Here is a 22,129-nt window from a genome sequence, read left to right as displayed (position 1 = left end):
CTCATGTTGCTGTTTATGCCACCTCTCCTATGGATGTCAGCATTGTTACACTAGCCAAGAGAATTTCAGGCATGGTTCCCCCCCCCCAAATTAGACAGATTTTTTTTAAATTTCTTTTTGGCTTTGATAGATAGTGGGAATGATGATGATGATGATGATGATGATGATGATGATGATAATAATAATAATAATAGGATTTATTTATATCCCGTCCAATCACTGGGAATCCGGGCAGCTTACAGCAGTAGGCATAATACAAAGCAGTATCAATAAACAATAACAATAAATACAAAATAATAAACAAATGTAACATAGCAATATATAGCAAAACATAATAATAATAATAATAATAATAATAATAATAATAATAATAATATCATAACAATTCAATGATGACAAAAGCCTAACACAGAAGATTACATTCAAATCAGTAATCAAAAGGAAATCCCCATTTTCATCCCCTCGTTCCAAAAAATAACAAAACAGATGCCAATAAACAATGAAATAATAAAGGAAATGCATCACAAGTTACAACATTACAGTTAAGAAATTATAATAAAAGATAACAATCTAACACCCTGAAAAAAGGGGGAGACTAAAAATTAGCAACAAGATAATGTTCCTCTTAGTATCGCCTGAGGCTTTATGGGCCGATGCCCATGCTGAGCTGGTCCAGGGCAGGAGGAGGGGGCAGGATGTTAAAGGGGCCTCCCTCGCTCAGTCCTCCATTCTCCTCCTGGAAGTCCATGGCTGGGAATGGGAGCCCAAGACATTATGGGCACACGCTGAGTTGGTCTGGGGCTGGAAGAGGGGGCAGGATGTTAAAGGAGCCTTCCTCGCTCAGTCCTCCATTCTCTTCCTGGAAGTCCATGGCTGGGAATGGGAATAACAAAGCAATTTCTGAGAAAGTAGCTAGATGCAGATTTTTTTCATTCAGTGACATATGTATGTTTGCAAAAATCAACTTTTAGTTATATTTTACTGTGCTGAACTCCAAAGAATCTACAAGCAACTTAAAGTAGAAAATAAGTAGATTTTCAGGGAAGACATAGTGGTGTTTTTCCCCCCAAATTGGCTTCAAAATTATATAAATTTAATTTAAAAAAACCCCAATGACACAGAAGTAAACAAAGCCCATAGCATTGAAACCCTCATAGCTGTGGGCTGAAGAGCCCAAGTTTCAGTTGACTAAAACAAGTCCCCATTGGCAGTAGATCTTGTATGTTCCAGTTATTCAGAAGTTTTTAAAAAATGTCTGTAACTAAGACTTGAGACATAAAATGACATACTTTCGATGGAAAAATGTCAAGCAAAGGTGAGGGTTGATAGCATCATCACAGTTTTGTTACACCATTGGTGAGTGTGTGTATATCAATGAAGAGTGTAGCTGGATGAGCATGTGGCTGTTGTCTGTGCATGTATGAGTGAGGAGTTGAGTGAGAGGATGATAGGGAAAACATTACAGAGTAGGTATTACATGAAAAAATAGATCTATGAATTTATGTCACTTCACTTTATTTATAACCATCCTCTGTACACTTTTCTGTGATCATTCTTATGTATATCATTCCTCTTCTTCACTATGGGTGTTTGTTTGTTTTTTACTTTTTTTTGTAGTATTAAAGCATTTCCCCCGGGAAAAAATAGATTTCAAAGTAAATGGTAATCTCTGAAGAGTATAATTGCAGGGCCAGCTAAAACTTGTTTTTCTTCCCCTGCACTCATTTCTTTGTTGTGGTTTCAAAAATATGTTACTAAGTAAGGGCACTATTATTCCTCTTGGATGCCAAGTTGTCAATCAGTTGAAAAATCAGTGATTTACTTTTATTGCATGGAAGGTGGGTTCAGATTTGAAGTTGCCTTTTTCTCAGTGAGGCCGCCTATTTGTTTTTGTTGTGTAAAAAAGATGAAGCAAACAATTTCTTTCAATTACCGTGGTCACCAAGCTGTTGGTTATGAAATATTTTAGTTGAAAGAAATTTTATTTGGAATAACCTGTTCTTAAAAGGGAGTGATGTTTCTAGTATTAACCTTGTATTACAATAACATTTAAAAATGAAGACAAGTATCTTTAAAACTCTGTAAAGTTTTTGGGAACAAGCTGTGTACCAGCTTTGTCTCTTTAGTGTAAATTAGCCACAGGCTTTAAACACAAGTGAAGACTTTTAAGAGTATATCACTGGTTTCTGATAGCTGTTAACCCCTATTAACATTAACCTTCATTAAGGAATAGAAGGATTTATGTTGCTTGTGGGAGTATGATTCCTTAACCACGATTATGGAATCTGAAGTATGACTGTGTGTAGTGATCTTTTGAGAATGCAGTGGTCTCCCTGATTCTATTCAGGGAACATGTATTTCATCTCTTATCAGACTTTTCCTTCATTTTATAAGCAGAATACAGAAAAATGTTGATTTTAACTGTAGCTTCTAGTATTTCATAAGAGAACAATTGCTACACCAGTCCTTAAAAAGGAGAAGAAAATGTTAACTTCTACAGATCTTCACAATGAATTTTGAGAAGACTCTGTGATGTTACAACTGCCTCTTAGTATGATTTGTTTCATTGCTCTGTGAATTTGCTGCCCATATTATGTAGGCTTTAATCAAATATGAAGAAGATAGAAAGATGCTTTTGTTGTTGTGTGCTGAGGTTGGATTCCATATGACATAGCTTATTACTATTTTTCTGTAGAATAAGCACATCTGAAAATCATCATTTAACTGGCAGTGACTCTTGGCTTGTGTGTTGTGTCTTGCGTTCCCTCCCTTTTGTATTAATAGTCCACGTTCTTGGAAGAACTCAGCACCATAGTGTCAGCCTATAGCTTTGCACTGTTTTGCCATCTGTGCAACCTGCAGTAACCTTGGTACAGATCCTGGTCTATACAGCAGTCTGTGCAGAAGCTTTATGAAAATTTTCTTTATATGATATCAGAAAGACTTGAGATATTCCAAGGTGTAATATTAATGAACAAGTTCTTGCAGTCTGATTTTTTCAAAGTATTGGAATGAAACAAAAATTATCTTGGCATTTGTACGTTGACCTTTTGTCAGTTGATTGATTCTCTATGGTCTGTGTCTCAGCTTTATTTCTCAATAATACATCTACAGGTAAAAGAGGAATGCAACAATCTATCTGAATCCTTAATTTCACAGGATTAGTATACCATGATCATTTCTCTGCATTTGAAAAGTCTTTTGCTAGGTGTTTATATGAGCCAGACTGATTTTGAAAAATACTGCAGGGATTTCTCTATAGAAACTTAACTATGAATGAAATAACCATGGCCACCCTCTAGCGTATTCACCCTTTAAATTCTGGGACTTTAATATATTTGGTTCATTCAAAACATAATGTCCAGCTAATAAGGAAATGTTTTAAAGGCCTGTGTTAAATGAATATAGGTGTTTGCCTTGTTTAATCAGTGGTCTAAATCCAGTTGTTAGACTTGACTTACTGAATCAATGAGAATTCCATAAGGGTTGATTTACCTTTCACCAGTGGATTCTATGTGTTTTTTCTGGTTGGGCTTAACAATTGAATTCAGGACAATGTGTGGTTTTGTTACAGAGCACACAAAACTCCCTCACCCTCTTAGCTGCTTGATCAGTTCTGAGATAATGGGCCGATGTTACGAGTATAAAATATGTGCCTCTTATTTTGGACTAGTAGGTGGTCAGCTGATTAGTTTAAGATAACTATGAGCTATCAGTACAGTTAGCCCTTAGTATCCGTGGATTTTTTATCCACGGATTCAAGCATGCACGGTTTCAAATATATTTTTAAATGTATAAATTCCAAAAAGCAAAATTTAATTTTGCCATTTTATACAAGAGAAACAATTTTACTCTGCAATTATATTTAATAAAACTTGAGCATCCACAGATTTTGTTGATCCAGAGGAGTTCCTGGAACCATATCCCAGTGCATACCAAGGGTCCACTGTAATTTCATTCCACTAGAAAGTTCTGTTAGTTTTGTGTCCTTAGATACAATAGTAGTCTGGTGGGATCTTTAGAGCAGACAATGGAATGTTAAGCTTAATAGCAATCAAGAATCTAAGGATTTCAATTATATTATGTGCTGATACTGTGTGTTGATCTATTACTTTCTGTTACCAGCAGACTCACAAAATTTTGGTGCCTGAAACAGAAAATCAAAATTGCATCCATCTGGTGACAAAAATATAGTAATAATCTAAATTGTCAATAATATGCTGTCTTTTAAAAATAAACCTAATGCAACCTGCCACATAGCATCCTGCCATATCCATATTTCTTTTTTGTTCATCTCACTTAGATTTAGAAAATTTAGCTAAGCTTTGTCTTGCACATATAGGCTACATGTCCCCAATCAGAAACTGGCTCTGGGGTTTATTTCATTATTATGGGTCAAAGTTAGTGATATCTATCCTCCAACCGAACAGGTGGCAGAAAAGATTTCCCTTCCTCTCACAACTCCCTACACATCCCAGAAGTTAGCTCTGGAAAGTTGAGTTTGGAGCACTTTCTAAGAGATACAAGGGGAAACAAAGGGAAAAAGTATTATTCCCTGAATGGAATTCTCATTTTGTTGTGTTGAATGAAGTGCTAGATTGTATTTGTAAAGTGTGCATGGTGGCACCCATGGTGATAGAAACAAAATTAAGCCAAATCTTGTGAGACACATTAGTTTAGTTAAATAAATTTTTGCAGGCAACAGAGTATACTAAACTGTAACATGACTTAAAATAAGTATACTATGGAGGAAAGAGTGGTGAAATAAAGACTGAAGTTGCCTGCAGTGTCCAAATTATTAATATATGATTAATAATTTCAAATTAGATGGCACCTTTCATATCTATGTTTATGAATTGTGTGTCTTATACATGAACACTTTATTTTGATTAAAATAATGTCTACATTTGCACAGATAATTAATAGAATTCAGAGGACCATTTTTTTTACTGTTAATTCAAATTACTGAAAAAATAAGTTTGAAAAATTAATTTTTGTAAGTAATTTCTCAGCATTCAGTAACCATCCATAAATTAATAAATATACCCAAACCTGCCACTATTGTATCAGCATTGTGGAAAAATTAGTATTATCAGTTCTAATATCTTTTTCCTTCTGATCATTTAAAAATCTTTTTTTAAAATTTCAGTCAATTAAAGCAGCTTTTTAGGTATGGCATAAAGAAATATTAAGGTAGCAGTAGGGTTATTTTACCTGGTACTTAATTGGGGGTGGGGAGATTACTGAAACCAGACATGTTTTCTTTCTTTACAAATACTTCTTACAGCATATTAAAATAGGGTGTTCTTTTAAAAATTAGTGTTATTAGCAATACCTGTAAATCAAAATCTTCATTTTTGAGAGAACAATGGAGCAGCTTTCTGTGTAATACAGCTTTAAAATGCACCACTTCATTTTGCTTTTTAAAAATCTGTTTATATATCTCAGTTTTTAAACTATTGATACTATAATTAAAATGTTTCCAGGAATCAGTAACTGCCTTGCCAAAAAATAAATAAATCCTTATTTGAGTTCCTGGAATAATAAGGGGAAAATATGATAAGTAGTTGTCAATATTAAAGCAGGCTGAAGGAAGAAGGCTTCAGGCCTTCTGGTAGGTAGAATGAAACAGCAGATTTGAGTATCCACAACCCTTTCAGTATTACATTTTCAGTAAAATAAAATTACTTGTATATGAAAACATAGCCTTTCCCAGCTCTCTTTTTTTTCCTGATCAGCTGATGAAGAGACTAGCAGCTCGCTGCTTTGCTGGCTTGTTAATTTTATCCCCACTAACTGTGATTTCCGATAGCCGGCCTGCTGATAGTGGTAAGGTAAATATCCTTTTTCATTGCCGTCTTGAAGATTCAGTAGAACTACATCACAGGCATGTGTAGGTGTGTAACACATCACAAGCTGGTGTTCTCTGTGTTTTCTGTGTACAAATGAGTGCTTAAGGAGAAGCAATAGCATTAACTGTTGACAGCCTTGCATGCTGTATTTATTATTAGCATTTATAGATTCCAAGATTTGCAGAACAGTTTCTTTTGCATAATCTTCGCTAGCTGCTGTGGTGTCTAGTGGGTGTCCTGCTTTAGCCAAATGAATATTAATGAATTTGTGTGCAGATATTTTTTGTTGTTGCTGTTGCCTTTCTTTCTTTCTCCTAACTCATCAGATCTCAAGCCTCCTTTATAGTGGTTATCTGAATGCTGTGGAAGCATGATGGAAATTGTCTTATGATTATTATTAAGGCCGGGGTTTCAGGCTCTCCCTCAGGATTGTACGTTCATGTTTGTTCTGTGGATTTGCACATCGAAGGATGAATAGAAAACAGACTCTAAAATCTCACTGGCATTTTTAACATGCCAGCCTTTTTTGTGTGGTGCACAGGTTTTATGCACAAACCGTTTTGCAAGAGACGTGCCCAAGTGAAAGAAATTGTGTCTGGGATGTAATCCCTCTTTGTGTATTGATTGTTACACTCACATGATCATAAATATTAGCCATGTTTGGTGCTGTGGAAAAATGAAGGTAATTGCTTTATGATTAGAGCTCTTTCAGCTCTGAGAAAGGATTGATTAGCATTTGCATGTATTCTAGGCAGTACTAAGAAACAAAAAGGACAATATCAACACTGCTGTTTTTGGGAATGTATTCATCATAAAAGCTGTTCGAATTTATTTTAAAAATAAGAATGGTATGTGTGGTTTTTATGTCCTCTGATATTTTAAAAAATGTTATATGAAACCGAGCTGCCCCACTACATCTCTGGCTTTTTCTTCTGTTTTAAAATCAAAGAAAGTTCAGCTTCTCTGATTGTCACATGGATTTCTTAGACAGAGTGTGAAAAGATTTCTTTTAAACCTGGGAGGTGTGTTTTGTTTGGTTTTTTGGTAGCATTTTTCATTATCTCACTGCATTAGTGCTGTTGGCTGTGATTTTAAAGCACACAATTACAGGTAAATTTTGAATTAGTGTTGTTTGCTTGTCTTGTGTTGTGTTTCCCATCTCATAATGCTTGTGTTGTCCACCACTTCCACACTGTCCATAAATATTACACTAGCTGATAATCACACAGTATTTTAGAGGTCTTAATTTTAAGTGATTTAGAAATTCTGTTTGAAAACTCGTCAGCAAAATTATTTGGCTTGTTTCTACTTTGGAAGATAGCTTTGCGGTGAAAACCTGGTAGGTACCTTATGTATGTGGGTAGATGCATTTTGAATTGGAGGTTGCCTAATAACAATTTCCTTACCTGTAAATATGCATAAATAAAGATATTTGAAATGTTTTAAAATATTTTATTGATAATGTTTTGAGTGTTCATGTACATTATTGTAGTGTTGATGGCCTTTTTGGGGCGTGGCCTTGCCACTCTATTGGATACAGTCGAATTACTCGAGACAATACTGTTACTGTGCTTTTAAATGTACCACTCTTGATTGTCTCTAGGGTTTGGAGTGGTAGTTTGGACTTGTATAAATTGATTCATCCATATTGCAATGTTCTTTACACCTTACAGAGCCTTTTTTTAAAAGAAAAAATACATACCTTTTGTTGTCATCCCTGATTTTCCAAATATGTTTCTATATTTCCATAATTAATAGGCAATCGAAGACGGCAATTTGGAAGAAATGGAAGAAGAAGTTCGGCTTAAAAAACGAAAAAGGAGAAGAAATGTGGACAAGGATTCAGGAAAGGAGGATGGAGAAAAGGCAAAAAAGAGGAGAGGAAGACCTCCAGCAGAAAAGTTGTCACCCAATCCCCCTAAACTGACAAAGCAGATGAATGCCATCATTGATACTGTGATCAATTACAAAGACAGGTATGCTCATGTTTATCTTGGTCATTTCTTTGTACTTGCTTCAAAAATACATTTTTAAAACCTTCCACATCAGATTAATATCCAGGCAATCTTGCATGCATAACCCGCTTTAGTGCTACTTGAAGTATCTTTTAAGAATTAGGGTTTTAAAAAAATCACAGACACAGGCTTGCACATATCCTATGATTTTCATGGCAAATTTCTTCAGAGGGGGTTGCCATTGCCATCCTCTGAGATTGAGAGAGTGTGACTTGCCCAAGATCACCCAGTGGGTTTCCATGGCCGAGCAGGGATTCGCACCCTGACCCCTGAAGTCATAGTCCAATGCTGAAACCATTACACCACACTGGCTCAAAATTTAATTTAAAATATTTGTTGGGCTTATTCCCAGTCCAAGTGGCTGTTGTTGATACTTGTTGGGGGAATATTGCTTACTTGGAAAGAACTCTTGTGTTGTTCTCTGAGAAAGTTTAGTAGTATCACTGCACAAACATAAGTAAAAGCTTCCAAACTGCTCCATGTGCTGTGCCAAAGGAGAGGGGAGCATGTGAGCAGGCTCACTGTGTTATGATGTCAGAACAAAACCATAGAGAAGGTAAAAGACCCTGTGAAACCCTGAAGTCACATTTTATAGCTAGCAGACATAACAGTTGTCTTACCATAACATGGAAGTATTAGAAATTATATATTTTCTGCTGTATGAATCACAGAGAAGAATTTGCTAGATCTCTCAAAGTTGTGTTAGCTTTTGTATCAATTCTACTGTCTTTTGTGTTTTTGTCATCTGATAATTTTCAGCTTTGTTTAGAGCTCAGATTTGAAACATACAGCTTTGTATTCCTTCACCTGAATCCCCACTGCCCTTCTGCTAAATTTGACATCAGAGGGGAGATACCACCATTTAAATGTACGCAAAGTACATGATGGGCTGCACACCTTGTTTTTAGTTGAATCACACTCCCAGAAGCTTCTTAGGACACAATTCTAATAAAAGTCCTGTGTGTGCAAACACACTCCTTACATGTGTTGTTTATGTTTAAAGAAGTAGCAATTTTGAGTTCTGCAGCAGGGGTGGGATGCCGTTACCCGTGGGTTGCAAGAGGCTGCTGCACGTTCTACTAGCATCTAAAGGTGCTTACCCCAGGGTACACAAATGAGGTCATTCACAAGTCTTTACTTGGTTTATGATACAATTCATTATTTATTTTGTAGTCCAGAAGCCTTTTTGCCAAAAAAAAAAAAAAAAAAAGCAATCAGTGATTTTGTATGTAATCTACATTAGTAATGAAGTATGGTCCAAGTTTATGTTATGCTAACTTGTGTAATTCATTGCTGAATTTCTTGTTGCTTGCTGTGATTCATTTGTTAATTAATTAATTCCCCCCTCTGGAAATAATGGCTTCCTTTATGTAGAAGTTTATTACTTTAGAAATGGATCAATGACACCTATCTCTGTTATACAGTTTGTCAAATGAAAAAGGAGTGCCTGCATTGTAAATATTATCATCTCAATTACAGAGATGAGTAATTTGAGAAACAGTACAACAATTCTCTCCCATGGCTTTGTACATATTAAAATTATAATTGTGCTATTTAGTTACTTGGTGGAGTGTTAAAACAGCTAGCTTGTCTTGTGGAACCTATTGGAAGATATTGGAAGAATTGAGAAATGTCTTGGTTATTTTGAATTTGCAAAACAAAAATCACCAAATATTTTGAATAACTTTAGAAATTTGTTTCAGTGAAGATGTTTTTTTTTTTTTTTAAAGTTACATAGGGCCTGAACAGACAGGCCAAAATAAAGCTGCTTGGGGCCACTTTGGAAGTGTGCTGTTTAAATGCTGCATGTGTCCTAAGAAGCTGGAAGCCATGCCAAAGCCACTCTCCAGACCTAAGGACTGGAGCACAGGTTTGGCGCAGCTTCTGGCCTCTTAAGATGCGTGTGTCATTTAAATAGCATACCTCGGAAGTGACCCAAAGCAGCTTTATTTTGGCCTGTCTGTTTGGGCCCATAATGTTTATTGGCAATATTTTGTGAACTGTTCCATGTCTTAAAACCAACAGTACTGGAACACTTAAGAGGGAAGACATTGTTACTGCTGAAATAAATTCAGAGGGATCTTGTAGCATCTTTGAGACTAATGGAGAGAAAGTGGTACCACAGTGCTATCAACCACTTTCTCACAGTCTCAAAGCTGCTACAGATCTCTTTGCATACTAATCCAGAGTAACATGGCTATGTCTCTGAATTCTGTGTGTGTATGCATGCACATGTCTGTCCATGTGTGTGCCTTCAAGTTGCCTTACAGCAACTCCATGAACTTCATAGTGTTTTCTTAGGCAAGGAGTAATGAGAGGTGCTTTTGCCATCTCTTTCCTCTGAAATATGGCCTACTATACCTGGTATTCATTGGCAGTCTCCCACCCAAGTACTAACCCTGCTTTGCTTCTAAGATCAGATGAAGATCTGGTGCCCTTAGTTTTGTGCTGCTGCTGCTGTTCTTGTTTTTGTATTCAAGTTGTTTCCAATTTATGCAGCCCTAAGGCAAACCTATCATTGGTTTCCTTGGCAAGTTTCTTCAGAGGGGGTTTGCCATTGCTAAGTAACTTGCCCAAGGCCACCTAGACAGTTTTCAATGCTGAGCTGGGATTCATACTCTGGTCTCCAGAATCATAGTCCAGCGATCAAACCATGATACCATGTTGGCTCCTTTGCTATTGTTAATCCCGACTACAGTAGACCCACTGGATTAGTAGAATTTACATATGTATTGACTGAGGAAATTACTGTTCATTTAACAGGTCTACTGTAGTTGGAATTAACAGGAGGGTTAAGGGCAATGTATCACAAGACTAGGGCTGTTTACCATCTTGTGAAAAAGCAGAAAATACAGAATGTATTTACTTTGATCTTCACTTGTGGGGAGGTGAGTTTTTGTGCTCATGTGTACAGACACTTGTGCCTCTTCTGTTCTTACACCATTATAACACAATCTGGATTATTCTGCAGTTGACATGAGCAAACCTGACTGCAGATGCAACCCATTCCCACCTCTCTTCACATTGCAAGCACAAAAAAACAAAAAAAACAAAAACAAAAACAACAAAAAAAGACAAATACCTTAAATTAACCATAGTTTAATTAGGAAATCTCTAAGTAACTATAGTTCCTTGTTTATTTTATACGTGGAATCTATGGTTGACATCTTCAAAACAAGCCAAGATCTTAAATCATGATTTGAAATTAATTTAATATCTTCACATGTTCTGAAGCTGATAACCATAGTATCTTGGTTTGGATGACAGAAAAAACTGTAGTTAATTAACCAGTTCTTGGTTCAGTTGAAGCTTTGCATACAACAAGAAGAAAGGGAGCTGCTACATGAGCAAAAGGCCCAATTGTGTCTCAGCTAATTAAGCTAAAATATGGCCATCAAAATGCAGTCATTTTGAGTTAAGCAACTTGAGTTAACTGTTGCATACAAGCCTGCCAGGCTTTATTCTACAAAAATTACAATTCCATTGGAATCTGAAAAATACTGGATATACTCATACAATAAATCCCATCCCCTTGCCTGAGTAGAGGTGCGAAAGACAAGAACTTAGGGCTGATACAGACTGGTGCTTTGTACCAGCCCCGGCCTGAACTGGGAAACATGGGGGCTGAGCATTTACACCGCGCACCCTGGGCGCCATCTTGGCATGCCCTCACACAGACGGGCCACACAATGATCATGCTTGTGCGATGCAACACCCAAACAGTGTCGTGCCATGCAGATGTCATCGTTGTGCATGAGAGTGCTCACCGGGTTCTTTTTAGGCCTCGTGGAGGCAGCAGCATTTGTCTACTGCGGCCTCTGGCCGCCCCTCTCTCTCCCAATCTGTACAGCCCCTCAGTCTTTCCCTAAAAGAAGTGTATCTAAAAGAAGCAATGACTCCTCTCTACTATCTCTGCCATAGCACTGCTTCCGACCTTCTCAAATGGCTGGCTGGTAAAATAGCGATGGTGGTAGTTGTTTGGTGCTGCCCCTCAAAGGACAGTTAAGAGGAATTGGGCATAAAAAGATTTGAATAACACATTTGTTTTATTTCTGGGTTTTCTGGGTTAAAACCAAGCAAAGTTATCACATCACTGCTAACACAGTCATCATTTTCCTTGCTTTGCCTTTTCATCCTTTTTGACATGTGTGTGTTTTCTCAGTCCCACCTGTGCCTGATTGCCTCCCCTCCATAGCCATGATTTATTATAGCTCACTTCTCTTCCATCCAGCCTTTAGGGTGAGCACAAACAGTTGTGCCTGCCAGAATTTTGTACCTTCTTTGACATCGTTTTCATTTGATCCATCCTTTACATGCCCCTAAGTTTTACCCTTGATTTATGCATGGGTCATATCAAAATTCATAATTTTGGCCTGTTCACAAACATATACATGAAGTCAATTTACAGTTGTGAGTATACATGGTAACTGAATCAATTCAGCTTAGGAGAATTTAAAAACTTGCATTTTCTTTTGTAACCGTGAGTTGACTTTATATTGAAATTACAGTCCTGGTATGAGTTTGGAACTTCTTTGAAGGATAATTGAGACATTACAGACTACTCCTAAGCATACTCTGATACCTTGCAAGTTTTGTTGGGGCAAATAGTAAATAGGTGCATGGGTATTTATCCAGATGCAACCAAATTCCTATCCATCAAGGAAGACTTCTCACTTCCATTTCTTATTAAAGGAGAAGGTAAGTACTTACCCAGGCCTGAATGTAATTATTTTTTTGTCTTCCATTGGTTCCCCAGACCAGTTCAGTCACTTTACAACCTAATTCTCTCTGCAAAAGTACTAACTTTGAATTAGTTAATCAGTGTGATGAATCAACCAGAATTTTGTTGACAGGGTTAAAAAGCACACTAGTCAATTGAATTGTTCTTTGCTTCAGTTCCAACCTTTTTTTTCCTGTCCTCATTGGTAGCAAGGCAGTCTGTTATATCAGTTTGTATCTCTTTCTGAAATTAGACAGTGCCCATGAATCTTTGACTCCATCCAGGGAAAGGAGTTCCTGCTTGCTTAGACATTTTAGATCAGAATACTGTACTAAAGATTCTTGGGAATTCCAAATAAAGGACTTCCAATTAGTCATCCATTTTTCTTTCTTTAAAGTACATTTCCCCTTCATAAGAACAGTTAGGAATGGGAGGGATCTTTTTATCCTCTGACTATATGATTGTTGTTTCCTAGCCAAGGGAGCAACATCTTCAGTAGAACATTGCCACTAGACTGATGTGCTGTCTCTTCTTCAACTTACAATGGTGTACTGTAGACAGTGTATTTTTAGTAGTTGTTGTACCTCTTCAGACAGCTCCTCCCCAGCACTGGAGAATGATACAAATGGTACAACATTGAAACTATTTCTATCCCAAGATAACTGATTTCAGTCCTTCCCAGCCTAGTTGGTGATCGTCAGGCGCCATTACAACAGTGCTGGACAATTGTAGTCCTCCAAACTAGACTGCAACTCCTATAATCCCTCACCATTGGCTATACTGGGTATGGATTATTGGGAGACATATACCAAAAACATTGGAAAAACACAATTGCTTACCCTTGCATTAGATGCTGCCCTTATTTCCTGCAGCTGTTCTAAAATAAAGTAGCATAAGGCAAGACATTATTCTTATTATTTATTTATATAGCACTGTAGATTTACACAGTGCTGTACATCCAATCAATAAAATAGATAAAAATAAGCCTGTCTATTTCATACATTCTAGAAAATAATAAAATAATACATATTAATACAAACGAGGCAACAAATTAAAAACATCAAATAATAATCATGCAATGCCTGGGAATGTGTCCCAGAACAGTATCGTCTTTAGCTCAGTTTTGAAGTGACCAGTGGGGGCTCTGTCCTGGGCCCAGTGCTATTCAACATCTTTATCAATGACCTGGATGACAGAATTGGGAGCATACTTATCAAATTTGCAGATGACACCAAATTAGGGGGAATAGCTAATACCCCAGAGGACAGGATCAAGATTCAAAATGACCTGAATAGACTAGAAAGCTGGGCCAAAGCTAACAAAATGAAATTCAACACAGAGAAATGTAAGGTATTGCACTTAGGGCGGAAAAATAAAATGCACAGATATAGGATGGGTGACACCTGGCTGAATGAAACTACGCGTGAAAGGGATCTAGGAGTCCAAGTAGACCACAAGTTAAACATGAGTCAACAGTGTGATGAGGCAGCTAAAAAGGCCAATGCTATTTTAGGCTGCATCAATAGAAGTATAGTGTCTAGATCAAGAGAAGTAATAGTGCCACTGTATTCTGCTCTGGTCAGGCCCCACCTAGAATATTGTGTCCAGTTCTGGGCACCACAGTTCAGAAAGGATATTGAGAAACTGGAGCGTGTCCAAAGGAGGGCGACAAAAATGGTGAAGGGTCTGGAAACCATGTCCTATGAGGAACGACTTAGGGAGCTGGGGATGTTTAGCCTGGAGAAAAGAAGGTTAAGAGGTGATATGATAGCCCTGTTTAAATATTTGAAAGGATGTCATATTGAGGAGGGAGCAAGCTTGTTTTCTGCTGCTCCAGAGAACAGGACCCGGAACAATGGATGCAAGCTACAGGAAAAGAGATTCCACCTGAACATTAGGAGGAACTTCCTGACAGTAAGGGCTGTTCGACAGTGGAATGCACTCCCTCGGAGGGTGATAGAGTCTCCTTCCTTGGAGGTCTTTAAGCAGAGGCTGGATGGCCATCTGTCAGGGATGCTTTGATTTGGATTTCCTGCATGGCAGGGGGTTGGACTGGATGGCCCTAGTGGTCTCTTCCAACTCTATGATTCTATGATTCTATGAAGCTGGTTAAAGAAGTGATGAGCCATGCTTGAGGGAAAAGGAGGTTCCAGGAATGAGGGGCAGCAAATGGAAAGGGACGAATTCTGGACGGAGCAGTAAAAATCCTAGGCTGAGACAGCAGACCTTGACTACCAGAACAGAGGGCACGAGAGGGAAGGTGAGGTGAAAGAAAGAAAGACTGATAAATAAGGAGGGGCCAGCCCATGTAGGGCTTTAATAGTCAATAACAGAAGCTTATTCTGAATACAGAAAGGGAGGGGGATCCAGTGAAGGGATGACAACAAAGGAGAGATATGGTTGAAACGGTGAGCAGATGTGATAATGCGTGCAGCTGAGTGCTGGACCGAAATTAAAAGACAGAGGTGAGAAAGAGGAAGCCCTGCCAGAAGGAGGTTACAAAATCTAGTCGCGAGACCACTAGGGCATGGATCAAAATCTTGGCAGTAGAGGCCGAGAAAAATGGTCGAATGTTAGCAGTATTATACAGAAAGAATCTACATGCCTTGACTGTGGCCTGAATCTGGGGGATACACAACAGAGAAGAATAAAAAATGAAACCAAGACTGCAGGCTTCCTGGACAGGTCGAATAGAAATGTCATCAACAGAAACAAAAGAGGAATATTGAACGGTAGGCTTTGGTGGAAAAACAAGAAGCTCTGTTTTTGGACATATTGAACTACATAAGAGCAACACCAAGCATCCTCCTTACAAGATACAGCTATTTGACTGGTGGAATAGCTCAGAATTCTCAGTAGCACATTTGTGAAAAGGTGTTCAACATAATTCCACATATTCCTTGGCTATGTTAAACTTGTGCACTGTTTTTAGACCTTTCACATAAACTCATCTGAATAGCCACTGAAATGATAGCACACTGCTGAACATTCTGGGGTATACGTTTTCTGTACACAGACCATTAAATCAGTTCTGTTGGGCCTCACCATGGACTTACTGTACTTAGAGAGAGCTCAAAAATGTCAGCCATAGCTGATGCTGTGATATTTCTCTCTATTGTTATCTGTAATAATAATAATAGAGAATGCATGTCTGTGACAGCCATAACTCAACTTGGAATATCTTTCAGAATCTGACAAGAGTGCTTATGGTTGTCATCCAAGTTGGCAGTGCCAAGTATCAGGTCAAAATTCCAAGTGGGAGGTTCTTTAGAATCAAAGAAACAAACAAAACAGAAAAGGGGGGGGGGGCAGCAATAATTCATCAGGAAATTGTAGAAGGCCCAGAAATTGACAGGTAAACTTTTAGGTTGTTATCCAAGTTACAGTATCCAGTTCCACATTGAAAAGTTGCCATTCCAAACAGGAGGCTTATTATTATTATTATTATTATTATTATTATTATTATTATTATTAACCTTTATTTATAAAGCGCTGTAAATTTACACAGCACTGTACATACAATCTTTTTAATTGGACGGTTCCCTGCCCTCAGGCGTACAATCTAACAAGACACGACACAAAAGGAGAAGGGAGTTGTGGTGGGGAAGGGACCTCTCTAGTAGCATAATACATATAAAGTACATGGCAATACAGGAAATGATTCAATAAAACAGGCAACAAAAGAACATCAAATAGTAAGCGACAATTATGCAATGCCTGGGAAGGCTTCCCTGAACAGGATGGTCTTCAACTCCGTTTTGAAGCTGGTTAAAGAAGTGATGGCTCTTGCTCGCGGGGGAGGAAGGTTCCAGGCGTGAGGGGCAGCGAGTGAAAAGGGGCGAATCTGGGATGGGGCAGAGGAAATCATGGGCTGTGACAGCAGGCCTTGACTACCAGAACGGAGGGCCCTAGTGGGAAGGTGAGGAGAAATAAGGTCTGATAAGTAAGGAGGGGCCAGCCCATGGAGGGCTTTAAACGTGGACAGCAGGAGCTTATACTGAATGTGGAAAGGGAGGGGGAGCCAGTGAAGGGATGCCAACACAGGAGAGATGTGGTCAGAGCGGTGGGTGGAAGTGATAATGTGTGCAGCTGAATGCTGGACAGAGATTAAAGGACAGAGGTGAGAAAGAGGAAGCCCAGCCAGGAGGACGTTACAGTAATCAAGTCGTGAGACCACTAGGGCATGGACCAGGATCTTGGCTGTAGAGGCGGAGAAATATGGTCAGATTTTGGCAATATTGTATAGAAAGAATCTACAAGCCTTGGCTGCGGTCTGGATCTGAGGGATACATGACAGAGAAGAATCAAAGATAAAACCAAGACTGCGGGCTTGCTGGACTGGTTGAATAGAAATGTTGTCCACAGAGACAGAAAAGGAGTGTTGAAGGGTGAGCTTAGGAGGAAAAAAGAAGCTCCGTCTTGGACATGTTGAGCTTCAAACGCCGATGGCGCATCCACTGCGAGACAGTTGTGAGACAAGACGAAACTTGCTGTTCAAGCCTTGGAGAAAGGTCAGGGGTGGAAAGATACAGCTGGGTGTCATCGGCATACAGATGGTAGGAAAAACCAAAAGAGCTAATGAGTTTACCTAAGGACAGTGTGTAGAGAGAAAACAGAAGGGGACCCAGAACAGAGCCCTGGGGAACTCCAACAGATAAGGGAACAGAGGATGAAGTCTGACCACCTGTGACCACTGCGAAAGATCTGTCTGACAAGATCTAAACCAGTCGAGAACGGAGTCTGAGAACCCAAGGTCAGAAAGTATATCAACTAGAAGAGAGTGTCAACGGTGTCAAAAGCTGCAGACAAATCAAGAAGGATGAGAACAGAGTAAAGGCCATTAGCCTTGGCCAGTAAAAGGTCATTGGAGATCTTGGTGAGAGCTGTCTCTGTAGAATGCCTTGGGCGGAAATCAGACTGAAAGGGATCGAGGATGGAGTTGGCTTCTTAGAAGCAAAAAAATAAAATTAAAAAATTAAAAAAAATGGGGGGTTACAATAGGGGCTGTCATAACTCATTGGAAAATTATCATAGGTGCCTTAAACTTTAACAATATTTTTGGCAGTCATTCTGATTGTGGCAAATTTCAAGCCAAAATTCCAAAAGAAAACTTTGTAAAAGCAAAAAATAGTGTCCTGCCCTAATTCATCCGGAAAACCTGGTAGATTTTACAAGAGTATTTTTGTCCAAATGGTGTTAGCAAGATTCAGCCCAAAATTCCAAACATAGAGGGAAGCACCCTAGAAATAAACAAATAAAATAAAGTAAGACTGTGCCACAACTAGTGCACATTTTAAGTAAGCCTGAGGCCAGAGAACTGTTAAATAAACAATCTATAAGTCACTCTGAGAACATTTGTGGCTGAAGTGAAGGGTATAGAATAGATACTCTAAATAAATAAATATGGTCTAGAAAACAGGATAACATTTTCTAAGATACTGTGGCTATGATTCCTAAGAGCAAGAAGAAAAGGACAGATAAATAGGGAAGGTTTATCTGAGATACTGTAGGTACGATTCCTGAGGTGAAAAGGGCACAGGTAGCAGAAAAATGGAAGGCCACATGGACCCCTTTGACTACTGATATAATAAAGTGACTGACTGGGCCCTATTTTCACTAGCTGAGATTAATATACAGTCCTCCCTCCACATTTGCAGAGATTAGAGGAACAAGTCCTCCTTGAATTGGAAAAACCATGAATAACTCCACCTGCACCCAGTAACCAGTTAAAGCGAGGGGTGGGTGAGAGAAGAGGACCAGGGGCATGCACTCCTTTTTCCTCACCAACCTGTCTCTTTAACTGGCTCCCTGCCTCTTTCCCTCCCTGATCTTTCCCTGGGTGCCCTTTTGGGGGTGAAGTCACCTCCTGCCTTTGCCTGCCCAATAGCTCCTTAGGCTGCTCATGGAGCAGTCGGGCAGGGAAAGGGAACAGCCACATTACTGGGCTTGACTTCATGAATAATCGAAACCTTGAGTCTCAAGGCCACAAATACAGAGGGCTGACTGTATGCTTAAATCCTAAACCTGGTTAGTGTGAGACCAGGAGATAATAGATTGTACTAACTCCATACCCTGACCAGTATGACTCTCCAGGAATGTCTCCTTGGACTGATGTGTTAAGAATAAAAGTCTATTAGCAAGCCATGCAGGGTAGAGAGACCTTTCCAATTAAATTTGTTGTCCTTGGACTACTGAGGAGGCAGCATATTGGCTGTCTCATATACAGAGGAACAGTCATGAAATATGAATACAAAGCATCATCAAGAGAACCAGTTCTGGCATTTAAATCACCTGCAACCACAACTAAAGCATAAGAGAATCTAAGAAGAAGGTTAGCTACATAATCATCAAGATTGGACCAAATTTATTGGATTCTAGATTGGGCATATTTTGCAGGGAGGTAAACGTCGACAATTAAGAGACTGGAGTGAGTGAAATTAACAATGCAAGCTAAGGTATGTTGGTTACATGGATCTAATTTAACTACTGTTGCCTGAGCATTCAGAAAAATGAGAAGAACTATTTAGCTCTGCCCTCCCCTGTAAGGGCCAGGAGATCAGTTGTAGTGAATCCACCAGGACTGAGGATGATCCCAAGTTTTTTTGAGAAAACAATATTGAACCAGGCTAAATAGTTTATCAAAATAGGGCAAGTCTCTTGGAGCCCAGCCAGCAGTATTCCAAGATTGTGCCACTGGATATTAAATATTATTTTAAAAGAGTGGGCATTCTCTTGCATTTAGTACATCTGAGGCACTATTTACAAAGTGAGATCTCTGCTTGTCTTCTGAGGAGGCAGAGTGAGCTATAATTGGGAGGAAAAAAATGAATGGGGGTTGTGATCCTGGCAGAGAGGTTAGCTCAAGGACAGAGAGTGGCACTGTGCAGTTAGGGAGTCATTCTGCTTCCCAAGCTCAGAGTCAGTGTTTCATCTTAGGGGGTAAACAGACAGGCAAAAAGAGGTGCTTTCAGGCTGACTTGAAGCTGTAGCATTTAAATGACACATGTCTTGAAGCCAGCAGGAAAGTGCCCTCAGGTGCCTTACGTTTAGGTTGGTGGATTTCTTAACACAATTTCAAAAAGAAGCAGCCTTTTTCCGCTTCTTCCTGGCTTGAAGCCGTATCATGTGGTCATGACATGAGCACCCAGCTGCCTTGGGAATTGTGGTGGTGTGGTTGGTGAGGTTTCAATGTGGCTTCAAAAAAGGCAGCTTCAAGCCACTTTTTTCCTGCCCATCTATTTCACCCCTTTGATAGCAACCTGCATAGGGGAACCACTCATAGCCTACTCACACGAAGAAAGATTAGGAAGTTTCATAGGCTCCAAGGTTTGTTGGTTCTTGTCTTCTATGTAGCCATCTGTAGTTATCAGTTAATCTGCCAGCTACATGTTTCTGTGACTGAATGGGGCCCTACTCTTCAGAGCAACAACTGCACCAGGTGGGATTTGATGTCTCAGCCAGGGACAGAGGCTTTTTGACTAACAGGTGCCACGGTCAGCTTTGTTCATTTCTTGGTTGTGCTGAGTCAGGTTGTAATTACAATAATTAGACCACCAATGAATACTAGGTACTGTAGGCTATATTTCAGAGGAAGGAACTGGCAAAACCACCTCTGAGAATTTTTTGCCTAAGAAAATCAAAATCATTTGGGGTTACAGTAAGTTGGCAGACATCTTGAAGGCACATACACACACATATAAATTTTTTCACAATATTTTTGAATTGGAGTTTTTCACTAAGGATTTTGCCCAGGGAGTTGGAACAGTCACACTGTCTAAAGGATGTGTTCTGATTTGCATGGAGTTCCAGGAAGTCCAAATTAAATTGCTTCAAGTAAAAAATTCGGACAAAAATTAAATTCTCCTCCTTATCTTGCAGGAACAAATATTGTTATATTCAGTGAGTCTTACTTGTGACTGAATATGCCTAGAATTCTGCTTCATCTTAGTTGCACATGATTGCTTGCTATCATCTTTGACATAAACTGGGGCACCAATCCAGTATTGTGACAGGTAAGTTCTGCCAGATAGTTCCTTTCTACAGTGCTTTGCCAACAGCAAGGGTTAAAATTTCTTTCTGCTTCCAAAAAGCATAATCAAAGAAAAATGTGAGATTCAGCGCTTATTACAACTTTTAATTTTATTAACTTGTTAGTGACTTGGATTGTCCTTGAAGAAAAAGATTGAAGCTGCAGGTCCATGCTAGAGATATTACCCTGAAAATTATTTTGCAAGGGTTGATAGGAATTTTTTTCAGGGGGTTTCTACTTTAGGGGCTAGGCAAGTGCTATTCTTAATTTTACAATTATAATAGAAGCTGCTTTGGTAAAAACATTTAAGAACCAGGCTACATTGCAAATGGGAGCGTTATCTAAAAGGTAACAACAAATATGGGTTCCATGAGGGATAAAACACTGATCAGAAAAATGTAATAGTTGTGTTCATTCTTGGTGCTTTGCCTCAGTATCTCATTAATAATGATTAAAAGTCCTAGCATACAGCCAATTAATTATCTCTCCCTCAATAAAAAATAAGGTCTCAGCTGTAATACTTTGCTGTGTATGTGTGTATGTATTTTAAATATTTAGATCCTGCCCATTATCAGGGATTTAAATGCAGCCTAAGATATAACTATTTAAAAACAGTTCCAGATTCAGATAGTAAAAGAGTTAATACAGAATAAAAATGTAATTAAAACAATTAATTAAAGTTAAAACATCTTAAAAGGCTACAGTAAGTAAACTGAAGATGGAGGAGACAATCTTTAACTGCTGAGGAGAATTTTTGTCGAACAATGAATCTTTTGCCTAGAATGATGTTTTTATTTCAAATATACCTGGTTTGACATTGATGTACCATTAAGCTGTGGCAAGGTGGATGTGTCCTAGTTTGTAAGGCATGTGGGAACATCATGAGTTTAAATATAAATGAAGAATAAGAATGTGTGATAAAATGGTAAAGAAGTTGGTTACAATATACAAATGGATCAATGGGAAAATTTGTGGTAAACTGGATTGAAATTTATACTATGCTAACGCCTTAAAGGCATGAGAGTGCAAAGACATCTGATAGTCTTGATGGAAATCTGTACTTAGGACAAGAGGCCAGAACAAAACATGGGAAAACAGAATGGTTCCCAATTGGCAAAGGAGTCAGACAACGCTGCATCTTATCACCCACCTGTTCAACTTATATGCAGAACACATTGTAAGAAAGCAGGTTTGACATAGAAAAGGAGGAGTAAAAATTGGAGGAAGTAATATTAAACAATCTAAACTATGCACATGACACCATAATACTAGCAGAAAAACCTCCCAGACCGGAACAACTGCTAAGGAAGATCAGGAAGAAAGTACAAAAGCAGGCTTACTGTTGAACATTAATAAAACAAAAATAATGACATGGAGAATCTATACAAATTCAACCTAGTCAATGAAGAAATAGAAATAATAAAAGACTTCTCATACTCTCTGGGATCAAACATTGATAGAAATGGGGATTGCAGCCAGGAAATAAGAAGAAGATTAGCACAGGGAGGGGGCT

General features: G+C 38.6%; 1 protein-coding gene across 3 annotated transcripts in view; it reads left to right on the top strand.

Moving 5' to 3' along the window:
• The window catches only part of SMARCA2 (SWI/SNF related, matrix associated, actin dependent regulator of chromatin, subfamily a, member 2), a 183,256-nt gene that overhangs the window by 135,364 nt on the left and 25,763 nt on the right, over positions 1–22,129 (top strand). For 2 of the 3 annotated variants that reach the window (XR_006101758.1, XM_042447930.1), the window contains exon 29: positions 7,611–7,828. Coding sequence is in view for 2 of the 3 variants with exons in the window: in XM_042447930.1 (XP_042303864.1) it covers positions 7,611–7,828 (218 nt within the window). In the remaining variant the exon portion in view is untranslated. Of the gene's footprint in view, positions 1–5,726; positions 5,835–7,610; positions 7,829–22,129 lie in introns of those variants that run through there. The other variant, XM_042447931.1, reaches the window with a different exon arrangement.

This window comes from Sceloporus undulatus, chromosome 2, assembly GCF_019175285.1.
Source record: "Sceloporus undulatus isolate JIND9_A2432 ecotype Alabama chromosome 2, SceUnd_v1.1, whole genome shotgun sequence".
NCBI classification, from domain to species: Eukaryota; Metazoa; Chordata; class Lepidosauria; order Squamata; family Phrynosomatidae; genus Sceloporus; species Sceloporus undulatus.
Note: the sequence above shows the minus strand (reverse complement) of the source record. Positions and strands in the feature narration are given on the sequence as shown.